The 14,033-nt window shown below is 34.7% G+C and overlaps 2 protein-coding genes across 3 annotated transcripts; one reads left to right on the top strand and one right to left on the bottom strand.

Moving 5' to 3' along the window:
• The first annotated feature begins 69 nt into the window (after positions 1-69).
• On the top strand, positions 70-7,802 carry LOC102588368 (potassium transporter 4-like). Of its 2 annotated transcripts, none has more exons than XM_006351012.2 (10): positions 70-372; positions 1,823-1,980; positions 2,653-2,893; positions 2,975-3,220; positions 3,515-3,565; positions 3,673-3,933; positions 4,094-4,146; positions 4,864-4,978; positions 5,075-5,329; positions 6,288-7,802. In XM_006351012.2, exons 2-10 carry the CDS (start codon positions 1,831-1,833, stop codon positions 7,367-7,369), a joined length of 2,454 nt encoding a protein of 817 aa, XP_006351074.1. In that variant the 5' UTR covers positions 70-372; positions 1,823-1,830; the 3' UTR covers positions 7,370-7,802. The 2 variants fall into 2 exon arrangements, with proteins under 2 accessions (XP_006351074.1, XP_015165794.1); XM_015310308.1 differs by having other exon boundaries at positions 70-379.
• Positions 7,803-8,193: 391 nt separating this feature from the next.
• LOC102598180 (inactive glucose-1-phosphate adenylyltransferase small subunit 2, chloroplastic-like) lies at positions 8,194-11,474 on the bottom strand. Its single transcript, XM_015310297.1, is given in 9 exon segments — positions 8,194-8,561; positions 8,709-8,816; positions 9,020-9,118; positions 9,230-9,341; positions 9,423-9,526; positions 9,669-9,815; positions 9,818-10,162; positions 10,363-10,653; positions 11,313-11,474. Coding segments are annotated over 9 exon segments (1,485 nt in total). The 3' UTR covers positions 8,194-8,444.
• Between the last annotated feature and the right edge of the window lie 2,559 nt (positions 11,475-14,033).

The following is a 14,033-nucleotide window of genomic DNA, read 5'->3' as shown; positions in this document are numbered from 1 at the left end:
ATATATATATATATATATATATATATATATATTTAACATAGAAATATATATATTTTTTTGAATGAAAACATCAAAAGCTAAGAGTAATTAATGTCCATGAGTTTTTTTTTGGCAAGAATGAAAATGGCAGACCAAGTAGAAGGAGCCAAGTGTAGCAGAAGATCACCATTCATGGACGAACAAGGAGGAGAAGAAGAAGGCCAAGTCTTGACCACCCACCGTAGTAGTAACACCATCACTATCTTCTCCAATTCTTACATCTCAAATCTCAATACTGCCACCGTAACCCACTTTTACGTAACCACCATTCATCGCGCCGTTGCCGGAAAATTACACTTACACTGTGTGACTTTTTATTGGTTGAATAACTTGGAAATTGGTTATTTTCTAAAGAACCCCTTTTGATTAGTTTGTGATTTTATATTGTTAAGTAAAAATTACTACTTCAATAACTTATGATGAAAAATATATATGTGTGTCCCAAGTGGAATGGATTGGACATAGAGATGGTTTGGGAATGATGCTTATCTAGGATTTGAACTTTAGGGATTCAAGTTTGGGATTTTTTTGTACTAATTTAATGATTATTTTAAGGAAATGGGTTCTGATGTACTAGGTCTTTTTGGGATTGAGATTGAGATTGAGATGCAATGTTGTTTGTTGTTCTATTGATTTAGGAAAGATAATCTGATGATTAAAATGAAAAAGACTTGGAAAAAAGGAAGTTGGCTAAAATCTAATAGCGACAAAACACCAGGTGATGTCATTTCATCTATCTTAGCCTTGGTGAACAGAGTTACCTGATACCCGATACTAGTGAGAGGTTACGTGAGTTCTTTTCATATGTCCTAGCCTTGGTGGACAGAGTTACTTGGTACCTGTTACTTCTGGGAGGGGACATGCATTCTGTGGAATTAGTTGAGGTGCGTGCAAGTTGGGTTGGGCACTAGGTTATTTATAAAAAAGAGGAAGTTGAGGAAAATATTTTTGCTGCTTTGTGTATCCCTCACCCCTTTTCAAGGAAAAAGAAAGAATGGAAAACCTCTTTTTAGGAGCTTAGTAAAATAGAAGATTCATTGAGCTTTGGTGAATTGCAAGTGGCACTTAATGGCCATGTTGTTTTTTGTATATTTATGAATGACAAGAAACTGCATTTTGAGATGAATAGAGTATTAGTCAAAGAATGTGACTTGTATTCGCTTTCCGAGCATTATCTTTGCTGCCAGTCGGTGTGTGTATGAATGAGCAAATTCTACCACTTCTAGGGCTATATGTCTTGCGTGTCCCCTCTCTACCGTTTCAACAAGTTTGGCATGATAATCTTCTTCCAACCTTTTTTCTTCGCTCTTGTAATCAAATCTGAGAAGTTTACTTATTATGTTTCAAATGATTACTCTAGTTATCGGTTTCTCGTGTATCATGTATGCTTTTTGGTTAGAGAGGGATTTTCAGTTTACCATTAGAGGCTTTAAGTTGATTTGCATCAAACTGAGATTGTTGGTGTCCAGTCTGGCAATACAATGGTTTTACAAGATAACACTTTTTGATGCTTGTGCTTACCTTAAAAATCATTTGATAAGATCATCCTGCTGGTGCTTACCTTTTGCTGTTCTTCCTTTGCTTATATCTGTGACAGCAGCTTATTTTGTACATTTTGATAAAAGTGTCTTCTTGGATAATTATAGCGACTCATAGGCACAAGATGTATCTTGTGAGGGAGGGGGGTTGTCCCTTTGTTATGACCCTGGCTCCTTAACTTCTTTCTTTCTTTTTGACAGCTCTCTTCCTCTATCTAACATAGATCATTTGAAACAAATGGCAGGTAAATAGATGTTCCAAGGTGATATCGAGCACATGCAACATAATGTGGAGCAACCACCTCCGACGTCTGCAGGTGGGGGGCCCCAGGAATCAGTCATTACAGTTGGACAAGAGGAACAACCCCAGCTAGAAAGGAAAAAAAGGAAGTTGGCGTCAAAGGTGCATAATTTTTCTTTTTTATTTTTGCTGCATCTTAACTTACATTAATAGGGGATGTGGTAAAAGTAAAATATTGCACTGTCTATTGGAGGTCAAGAAATTATTCCTGCAAGCGCTCATTGCACCATCACCAATCAAGTGGCAATGTAGAAGCAAAAAACTTTGTTTTATTTTTTTCTTTTCCATAGGAGGGAAACATAAATAACCTTAGTTGCGATTCCCCTTCACTCCACTTCCCTTGGACAAATGAAAAAAATAAGAATTCTATGGGTCTATCCAGTGCAAGAATCCTCATTCCACAGTCTATCTTGTGTAAAGCAATATACAGACTCCCATATGAGTTATGCAGATATTACAGCAACCAAAAACTAGCAGATTCCCATGTGTAGCGTGTTTATTCATCCAAATAAGGAGATCTAAAAAAAAAAAGAGAACTTCAAGCTCCGGGTACATCGTGACTGAAATCACATTGCCTGGACTTTGTGGAGCAGATAATACACTTATTAAATAAAAAAGAAGAAGAAGATAATACATGTTACTGTTCAGTTAATAGAAAATTTTATTTTCTTCTTTTCTAGTAGAATTCATAAATTTAGAGTTTCCATTTGTCAAGTTTATTTATTTACCAGATTATGTATGAAAGCAGCTCGGCTCTTATATTTGGCCTTGCAGTTCCCTTTGGTGGATATTTCCAGAAATCTACTATTGGCATACCAGAGTCTTGGGGTGGTGTATGGAGATTTGAGCACTTCACCACTTTATGTCTATAAGAGTATATTTGTGGGGAAGTTGCAGGATTATCAGACTCCAGAAACAATATTTGGTGCATTTTCGTTGATCTTCTGGACAATAACTCTTATTCCTTTGATCAAATATGTACTTATTGTACTGAGTGCTGATGATAATGGTGAAGGTATGTTAAAGAGAAGGCTGTGAATCCAATAATTCTTGTGGAACCTGATTGTGTTGATCAATTATACTTGAATATTACCAGGTGGTACATTTGCTCTTTACTCTCTACTCTGTAGACATGCAAAATTCAGTCTACTTTCCAACCAACAAGCAGCTGATGAGGAGCTATCTGCTTACAAATATGGCTTTGCTGGGCAGTCCACATCGTGTTCAGTGTTAAAGAGATTTCTTGAGAAACACAAGAAGTCGCGTACAGTTTTACTCATTATTGTATTGTTGGGGGCTTGCATGGTCATTGGTGATGGTATTCTAACGCCTGCAATGTCAGGTTGATAATTCCAACAGTAGTTGCTTTCTTGTATGTGGCATTAGCTGGTGTGCATTTGTAATTTAAAAGCTATCAGTTTATCTCGGAAAATGGAAAAATAAATTTAGAATTATTAGTTTGGTTTTATGAAATTGGTTCCTTCCTCAGTTGAAAAATGATAGACTAACATATTAAACTTTAGCATGACATATTTGCTACCTTGTTAAGCCTATGTTAGTGCAGAAAATCATAACTTTTGCATTATTTTTGTCAATTTAGTATATTTATTAATTAGGAGTAGTTTTAATGTGGCAGTTATATCGGCCATATCAGGAATCAAGGCTGCTGCGGAACACCTATCTCATGGTAGATTTATTTAGATTTACCTCTTTGGGTAAATATTTTATCACTTTTATGTTGCACTTATGTGACTTCCATCCAAGGCATTGATCATTAAATTGTTTTTCATCTAGGTGAAGTGCTGGTGCTTTCTTGCCTGATATTGGTTGGTCTGTTTGCTCTACAGCATTCTGGGACCCATAGGGTTGGCTTTTTGTTTGCACCGATAGTAATCATTTGGTTGATATCAATTTTTGGGATTGGGCTCTACAACGTTATAATTTGGAATCCCAAGATTGTGCATGCTCTTTCTCCCTATTATATCATCAAGTTTTTTAGGGAAACAAGAAAACACGGATGGTTTTCTCTTGGTGGTGTCCTCCTCTCTGTTGCAGGTACATCAAAGATATCATCTCTTTTATCCAAGATTAAAAAGTATCCTTGAATTAAGAGAACTTGTTCGTGCAGATAGTTACTAGTTAGTAAAACAAGGATTATATAACTTGTCCTTTATAGTTTAGAATCTTTTTTTTCTAATTCAGTTTCCATCATCAGGTACAGAAGCTATGTTTGCAGATCTTGGTCATTTCACTTCCTGCTCAATGAGGGTAAGTCAGCCTGTTTGCAGCTTCAGGAAACTGTTGTGCTCTTAGTTAATTTTACCCAGCATGTACGTCTTTCTTGTCAAATCCTGAGCACTAGGACAAAAATAATTGGGTTGGGAAGCAACAAGCAAGAATTGGTTTCTGTTGCAGTTTAATAGTGAATATTTAAGTTGACCAAAGATTCCTGAATAGGGCAACCTTTCGAACTGCTACTGAATTCATGTGCAGGCAAGAGACAACCTGGCTAAGTGAACATCTTACTAGCCAGAAAAAATGGTTCGAGAAATCAAAATAAGTGGCTCAAACCGTTTCTTCTTACTCTTTTTCAAATTTGATAAATATTGTTGTAACAGTTTGAAAATGTAAAAGATCCATTTTTAGCAAACAACAAGGTTTACATGGGTTAAGATAATGAATTTGTTTTAATCAGAGAGGACTTCAGATGACAACTAAGTGAAGAGAATTTGAAACCCTTTGAAGTAACTTTTGTGTCTATTGGATTTTTTTCTTTTTTTGAAAGAAACAGTATTAACTAGATATCCAAAGTGCACCCAAAATTGTATATTTTGTGAAATGGGACCCCCTAGACTGATTATCCTTTTGACTGGGCAGATTATATTGCCTATAGTGGCCGTTTCTCTGTGTCATCTTTCAATGTTGTTGATTAGTTGGATTTCTAGAACTTGCACCTTGTCAATCTGAAAGTCTTTTCCTCTGCAGATTGCCTTTTCATTTCTTGTATATCCTTGCTTGGTGGTACAGTATATGGGTCAGGCTGCTTTTCTGTCCAAAAATCTTGCTTCTATTCCAGACAGCTTTTATAATTCAATACCTGGTTAGTTCTTTATTTCACTTTTGAATGAGATTCTTCTCGGGATAGTTGATGAAGTTATATCCAATTTCCGAACTGCGGCTCATTGCTTTCATGCAGATAGCGTATATTGGCCTGTTTTTGTCATTGCTACCCTTGCGAGCATTGTTGCCAGCCAGTCCATCATCACAGCTACATTCTCCATAGTCAAGCAATTGAATGCACTAGGTTGCTTCCCCCGAGTCAAGATTGTCCACACCTCAAAGCATGTTAAAGGGCAAATCTATATACCAGAAATAAATTGGATCCTTATGATTCTTACACTTTCCGTGGCTGTTGGTTTCCAGGACACAATTTTAATGGGAAATGCATACGGTAAGCCCAACAGTGTGTTGAAGATCTCTTTTGTAATATTTGATGCTCCTTTTGACTATATAATTTTTTGTATCTTGTTTGAAAAGAACATTTAATTTCAATATAAGGTTACAATCTCCATCATGTCTTCTTCCCAACTATTTCAATCATGCTACCTACAAAAGCAACTCGACTTTTTCTTCTGTGCATCTTCCATTATAAACTTAACCTATGTGAGCTTCCCAGAACACAGCCAGTTCCATAGACCATATAAAGGAGGAGGGTTGCGATAGTTTGACTGCCAACAAAAAAATGGTCTAATCATGATGAATCATTTGGGCATAGCAGAATTCCACTAGTTTGAGATTGAGTCATAGCTGATTGATCGATCTGTCAACTGTAAGGTAATTGTTAGAGGGGATGAAGACGTAAAATTCAATTACCGACCCAACTATTTGAGTTTTGAGGCGCAGGTGGTTGTTGTCTATCACCTGTAAGGTAGTTTTGTTAAGACTACTGATTGGTGACAAATCCCAGTTTAGTTCTGTTTGCAAACTTTTCTATGGAACCTAATTGCTTTATATGATTGTGTTCCTCTAATGTGATGTGTAGCTCTACTAATGTATTCTTCTTTGTGAACCTTGTGATAGAAGATTTGTAAGCCTCATGGGACCAAAGGAGTCTCATCTGAAAAGATTAGAATGATAAACAAAAACTAGAAGAAGTGAACTAGAAGGAATCTCTAATTGCATTACCTGCTGAAAAGAATGTTCTTTCTTTTCTCAAACACAGTACAAAGAGTATTCCCTTGTGTGAAGTATCATGTGGTCATTGTGACTTCTTTTATCATGATACTGATTTACAATGAATATTGTTGCAGCTACTACAAAAAGTTTATGTTTCACACTTGAATCTTTATTTTAATTTAGCCTTGTGATAATTCTTGGTTGTTTTCTCATATTGATTATTTTCCTTTCAGGCCTAGCTTGCATGACTAGTATGTTTATCACAACGTTTCTCACCACACTGGTCATGATTTTTGTGTGGCAAAGAAACATAGTTCTTGCCACTTGCTTTCTCCTATTTTTCTGGTTCATTGAAGGTGTGTACCTGTCTTCCGCATTCACTAAAGTTCCACAGGGAGGATGGGTCTCCCTAGTGCTCGCCTTTGTCTTCCTAGCAGTCATGTTTGTCTGGCAATATGGAACTCGCAAGAAGTACAATTTTGATCTGCACAACAAAGTTCCATTGAAATGGCTCCTTGGCATGGGCCCCAGTCTTGGTATTGTGCGCGTCCCCGGGATAGGCCTTGTATACTCAGAATTGGCAACAGGGGTTCCAGCTATCTTCTCTCACTTTCTGACGAATCTCCCTGCATTTCACAGTGTGTTGGTGTTTTTATGTGTCAAATCTGTTCCAGTACCCTATGTCTCACCTGAGGAACGCTTCCTCATTGGTCGCATTTGTCCAAGACCCTATCGCATGTATCGTTGCATTGTTAGGTATGGCTACAAGGACATACAGAGAGATGATGGGGACTTTGAGGACCTTCTCATCCAAAGTATAGCAGAGTTTATCCAAATGGAAGCTGTGGAACCACAGTTGTCAAGCTCCGAGAGTCCATCACTTGATGGGAGGATGGCAGTCATAAGCAAAAAAAACGTACAGTCGACTTCAACACTAATTGTCTCAGAGGATTTTGGAATGAGGGACTCCATTCAAAGCAGCAAGTCTCTGACTCTCCAGAGTCTAAGATCTGCTTATGCTGAGGAGAACCCACAAATAAGGAGGCGACGAGTGAGGTTTCAATTGCCAGAAAACCCTGGCATGGATCCAGCTGTTAAGGCAGAGCTTGAAGATTTAATTCGAGCAAAGGAGGCAGGGGTTGCATATATAATGGGGCACTCCTACGTGAAAGCTAGAAGATCGTCCTCTTTCTTAAAGAAGTTTGCTATTGACATTGGGTATTCATTTCTGCGCAAGAACTGTAGGGGTCCTTCCGTGGTGCTTAACATTCCTCAGATTAGTCTTATTGAAGTTGGCATGATATACCATGTCTAGAGGGAAAATAACCTGGCATTGGAATTTAACATGCCGTTTGGTTGTTGCCTGCAGAATGTTTAGGCTTAGTAGATGATTGATAGTCCTAACATCAAATGCGATATCCGATAGCAACTGTTGAGGAGAAGCTGGTAGATGATGTTGGTAGTCTTATGGAATCAAATGTGAAATATCAGAATAGAAGAACTGATTTAGTTGTTTCATGTCCTACACCTTCTATAATTGTATGCATATAGAAAATTTCATACTTTTTAATATCTTAGCATGCTTGGGAATACATAAACATTGCACATTTTCCTTTACTTCTTTTTCAGAGCATTGTACTTGAGAGTTGGAGTACATCAAGTGACAAACCTCAAAGTCCATTTAGGATGAAGGTACTCTCTTTGAGTTAATTTTTACAGCCAAATAAACAAATGTGATGCTGCTGTCATTGCTTTTGTAGCTTCATAATTTAGGTCCCAAATGTCCTTTCAATTTATTTATTTTGCATAGCCACATGACAAAAACATTCAGAGTGAAGTTGTACCCTAATTGTGTAACTTCACTTGCTATCGATGCAGGGTTCGAATCTCATCAAGGCTCTTTCCTCTTCTTTTTTGAATTTTTTTGCTATTCGCGAGCTAACCCATGTCCCAGAAAATCTTTATTTATAAAAGAAAGAACAATAACAAAAAGAAACAACAATAGTTTTGCATTTTCCAAACTATCAATATACCTATTCCCATTGGAACCCTAAGTATATTCTTTCTTATAATAAGTCCTATTTCAGTATCTTTTTAATAAATTTTATTTTCTTCCTTTCTTTTCCCTAAAAAGTCTGAAGGCAACCTTTACTGGTGCTTTTTCAGAAAGAACAAAGCTGACATTTTTTATTAAAAAGATTCCATATTTTGGAAACTTTATTCCCCTTAACATGAATTAAAGTCATTACAGAATGATTCTGTATGATCTAAATCTGAACTATCAACCAAAGTGAAGTAAAATGTATGAATTTCAAAAAATTCTCAGTGTACAATTTGACTCCCTGCAGCTATGTCTTCCTATCAAATCATTGAAAGAATGATGTTATCTGTCACAGAATGCTCCCATCTGGAATAATGGCACCCTTCATTATTACAACTATGCCTTTAGTGATAATGTAACCATTTGCTTCATTATTGCACTCCTGAACATTTTCCTTATTCAATATCTGCATAAAAAGATTACTTAAGTATGAATGCAGTTTGATAAAGAAAATGAAATCACAACATTCTGTATTGTTGTTGATATTTTCGCGCATTCAAACAGCTTATCGTTAAGGTGCATTTTGAGTTTGATAGGAAATCTTTCTAAGTACCTTAACATTTTTGCCAATTCTCACATTCTTATCAATTATTGCTTTCTTTATCTGTGAGCCTTCTCCAATTCCAATAGGAATGTGTATATCCTCCTCTGTGCGACCACTCTGCATATTTTTCACCAAGTTAAATATCCTTCCCCTAGAAACTTAATGTTCCTTATTGTTACCATGATCGATAAGAATCAAACGTAGAAATATGAGGGATCTTTCAAAAAGTTTTACTTGAATATGAACTGGATTCATATAGTCTCCATTTCCTCTATGTGACCATCCATGACTACCAAATGAAATGTATTCATGTGTCTTACTTGGTAAGTATCAGATCCCATTATTACTGAATCCTCAATTATCGCTCCATCACCTACTCTTGTCTTCATGCCAACGACAGTACCTCTGATCTTGCATCTCTGCACTCGGAAAACACAAAGTATGGAAGAAAGATGTTTGTGAGACCAAATTATTGAGAAAAATTACATAAACTTTAACTATATTTCAAGGACAATTGATCACTTTTATACATTGAGAAAGCATCCGTCTCCGATCACAGAGTCTGTTATAGCAGCATCAGTTATCTGAGTTGGAGGCAGGTGTCGAGGCAAAGTGTATAGGGGAGAGTCTTTGTCATACAAACTGCTAACGAAAATGAAAATCCCGTTAGGTGATATGTAAGGGATTTACTCTTGAGACTTATTAGTTTTTGGAGATACTGACCTATATGCCTTCTTTGTGTTCTTTATGCTTTCCATATTTGCTTGGTAGTAAGCTTCAATGCTTCTCATGTCCTCCCAGTAGCCACTGAATTTGTGTGCATATACCTGTTTGTTCCAAAGAATGGTTCAATTAAGAGTAGAAGACAAAATGTTGAATATCTTTACGCAACAGGATGGAGAAATTTTATGTTCAAAATGGCAACTTAGAGCAACAAGTTGCTCGGATATGGAAATACACGACTCTTACATTCATTCCTAAGGAAATTGCACCTGGTACAACTTCTCTTCTGAAGTCATTGGCCATGGGGTGATACTCTGTAAGAAGCTTTATCATGGCATCTTTGTTAACAACATAGATATCCATACCAGCATACAAATCTTGAGAAATATCTGAATTTTGTACCTGAAAATAAAGTTTTCAGCTAGTCCATAATGAGGAACAAATGAAGCTATTGGAAGTACGAGAAGAAGGAAAAAGAGACATACTACTCTTATCTCCGGATTGTCTTTGAACGAAATGACTTGATTTTCAGAATTTACTTGGAAAGTACCAAGTTCTATATCTTTATCTGTCCTTCTGCTCAAAACTGCAACAGTTATATCGGCTTTGTTGTTGCAGTGGACCTTTAAGAGTTCCTGGAAATCCATTTTGTAAAGATGGTAACCAGGAAGAACCAGAAAATCAACAATCGGATACTCTTCTAGTACCCACAAACATCTTCTTATCGCATCAGCAGTTCCCTGAGAATACATGAAAACACAGAGAAGCATAACGGTCCTATAGTTCTAATGGAGAGAAGAACCTACAAAATCTCTCAACTTCTTTATCCGTAGAATACATTGGATATAACAGTGTTGCTCTTATTCGTGTTAACAGCTACTCAAGAAGGAATGCTATAGAAGGCATTTATAAAGGCTTGAAACTGCCTGTTTTTGTTTACCTGAAACCAGCCCTTGCCTTCAGGACTCTGATAAGCTGCAATTACATCAACTAATGCTTCGTTTCCGATGTGTGCACAGGAATAAGCTCTTGAAAGGTGAGAATTCAGAGAGGCAGAGTTAAATTGTGTAAGTGCATAAATCTTCTTGATATTACTATTGATGCAGTTACTGATAACTGCATCAATGAGCCTGTAGTTTCCTGCTATAGGAAGTGCAGCTTTTGATCTTCTCTTTGTCAATGGATAAAGTTTTGAATTTGATCCATCTCCAAACACTATTGCTGCAACATTCTGCCAACAATGGTAAAGATGAAAATCTACATTTTAGATTCTTGGCACATTGACATTGTATTGTTTGTAAAGAATCAGTAGAAAATAGTAACAAGATATATTGGTCCAGGCTCAACGGTCAAGGTATTGCTCGCTCTTCGTCTAACTTTTGGGACCTTAAGGGTTTGGTCCCTTGGGTTTTAACCCAAAAGACGCCTTGACAGTTGAATTCTGAACTCGCTCTTTATGGCCCCTAACTTTCCCCCTCCATTTCAATGCTGCATTTGACTTGGACAAGTTTCATAGTGAACACCTTTCTAGTTCAAGAACACATTACTAATAAGGGTAAAACGGAAATTTTTTTTCCCTCTGTTCATTTTTACTTGTCCAGTATTGACTTGACACAGTCCTTAAGGAGCAATAAATAAAATTATAATTTTACTATATTACCCTATGAATATAATAAACTCAATGTTCTGTTAAATGCATTGGGAAATGACCATCTCTAATCATAAGGATAAATAAGGAACTAAATAATAAAATTATCTCTTGGTTTTCTCGACTGGACAAGAAAAAGTGAACATCTATTTTTAGTATAGTGAACAAACAAGTAAAAGTAGATGGACAGAGAATGACAAGTATTTTGAAATAGATATTTTTAGTATGGACGACATGTAAACCTGGTCTATTGGAGGACATAGAGTGTTTGGACATTCAGAGTGATTTGTAAATGGTAGATTCAACTTTGGTGGAATAGAAGATGGAATGAGCCTAGATGAAGGCTTGTAGCTATACTCATGAGGGGACTTAATCTTGAGACTTAACCAAGTAGGAAGAGACATGAGTGAATATTTTTTGTGCATCAAAATCACCTAATTGGTGGTTTATATACTTTGCCTTTTTGGTGTTATGTCACATGAATATAAGAAGGGAATATTTAGCCATACAAGCAAGTCCCATTAAAATATTTTGTCCTCTCATTACTTAGCTTAAAGTGAGCATGTTGTTATATCATGAATAAATAAATCTAAATGTTTCTAAGTTTTTTTCTTTCTTCCTTTGGTTCTATGTTTAACTTTGATTCTAAACTTCTCTTTACATAAATAACATATAATTTTCAACCTTTTTCTTCTTTTTTCTCCTTCATATGATAGTTATGCTATTCATTTGGTACCATATTTTTCCTTTTTGACAAAGACATATTGTAGTAGTGAATATCATTCAACTTTCACTTTTAAAAAAATAAAAAAGAATAAACACAGCAATAAAAATGTCACCAATGTATGATATGAATACACATCAATGTTCGAGCCTAGAATAAATACTTCTCATTATGATTTTTTTCCCCTCGTATTTAACTTCTTGTTTGCACAACAAATAACCGAAAGAATCGGATGTGGAATAATATTTGAAATAATATTGTATATTCGATGATGTACTAATGCTTATTAATAACTAATGTATGTATGTATAAATAATGGTTTGACATCATTTGCAAATGATATAAAGTAAATATTAATTTGAGACTATAAGTAAAGTATTAAAATCTTTAGAGATTGCTCGAGCTTATTTACTTCAATATATTTTTGTACAAAATTATGAGTACGCCACTTGGTCAGAAGAGTGAAGGGTAGCATGATGTGATTGGGAATATTTGAAAGTTTGAAAGGAATCTTATGAAGGTTTTGCCTCTATATTTTTGGCAAATGGGAATGGAGTGGATATGAAGGTAGGCATTATCTCTGCTTTCGTGTCTTATGTTATATTGTCCCCTCTATAAATTCTATGTCAAGCAAGTTTAAGAAATTTTATATCTAATTATTATTATTATTATTATTATATTAAAAGATGAACTATTTAATTCCTTTTATAATAATGTTTGTCTTAGCATAATTAGCTTTACAACTAATACTGAGAAGTTTTAGTTTTGTTAGTACAGAAAAGTTTATTATAAGAAATTACTAATGTTGAATAAAGAAGCAAAGTCTAACTAGCAAAATCTTGGATAAACTTAATGAGGGGCATGTTGGTCAATTCAAATAGTATATGTATATTTGTCTGTTTGGTTCTATTTTTTTTTAAAATCAAAACTAAATCAAATATTGTGTGGTTTTTAAATATCTAAACCAAACCACACCCCAAAAAGGATCGAAGGATCGATTTATTTAATTAGTTTAATTATACAAAGTGATTATTTGAAAAAAAATTAATTATATTATGAAATTAGAAAATAAGAATGAAATAGAAATAATAATATAATAAGTGAAAATTTTATAATTGACATATATAAGACTAATTATTACTAGTTATGACATTATTCTTTATGTTTCAAGTTTTAACATTAAACAATTACGGGCTATAATATTTGTTGAATAAAAAAAGAGTAAAAAAAAGACTAAATATAAATTAACAAATATATTAATAATAGTAATGATAATTAATAATAGGCATACAATAAGGAAAGTCATAACAAACAGAATTTTTATTTTCCTTGTTTAACTCAAAACAATTATTGCATTTTCTCTCACATGTTAATTGTCTATCAAAACATAAATCAGCATTTTTTACTCAATATCCGTATGTTTCTCCATCAACGCTCAAAGTCGCTCAATTTATTTTTTAGCACGATTTTTTTGTTTTGCCATTATCTTTATCTGGGATGGAAGATTTCTTACCAATATTAATTAAGTATGGTGGTAGATGGATTGTACAAGTTAGTGTTTATTTCGTCTGTGTTTTAGTGAATAGTATTAATTTTTATTTCAACAAATCCTTTAATGTATACTATTCAATTTTTAAATAAGAATTGTTTATTTTTTACATGAATTTGGTATAGAAATTTGCATATACCTACAATGGAATTGATTTATATATTGTTAGTTTATAATTAAAGAATTTTTATCATTAACTTCTTTGAATCTGGTACTCTTCTTGGTATGATTCTCGTATGAACTAGTGTTTAGTGTTGGTATGAAATGCGTATAGAAATGTTCATGTTAGTGTTTATTTCGAATGTGTTTATTTCAAATGTTCAGGTTAGTGTTTATTTTGAATTTGCACTCCTTTTGGTATGAATTTCGTATGAACCAATGCTTAGTCTTGGTATGATATTGGTATAGAAATGATCAGGTTAAAGTTTATAATTAAAGAATGCTTACAATTACCTTGTTTGAATTTGGTTCTCTTTTTTATATGAATCTTGTATGAATTAGTGTTTAATATTGGTATGAAATTGGTAAAAAAATTGTATGCATTTGGTATACTATTTATATAACAAAAACACAATTACTAGTAACAATTGATTTGAAATTGGTGTTCTTCTGATAGAGAGACCACAACTTGAACGCTGGAAGGAGTTTGCTGATGTGAAATTCAAAAGGTCTAAAGTTACTTGCAGTACA

Source organism: Solanum tuberosum, unplaced genomic scaffold (genome assembly GCF_000226075.1).
Source record: "Solanum tuberosum cultivar DM 1-3 516 R44 unplaced genomic scaffold, SolTub_3.0 scf00132, whole genome shotgun sequence".
NCBI lineage: Eukaryota > Viridiplantae > Streptophyta > Magnoliopsida > Solanales > Solanaceae > Solanum > Solanum tuberosum.
This window is presented reverse-complemented; position numbering and strand designations above follow the sequence as displayed.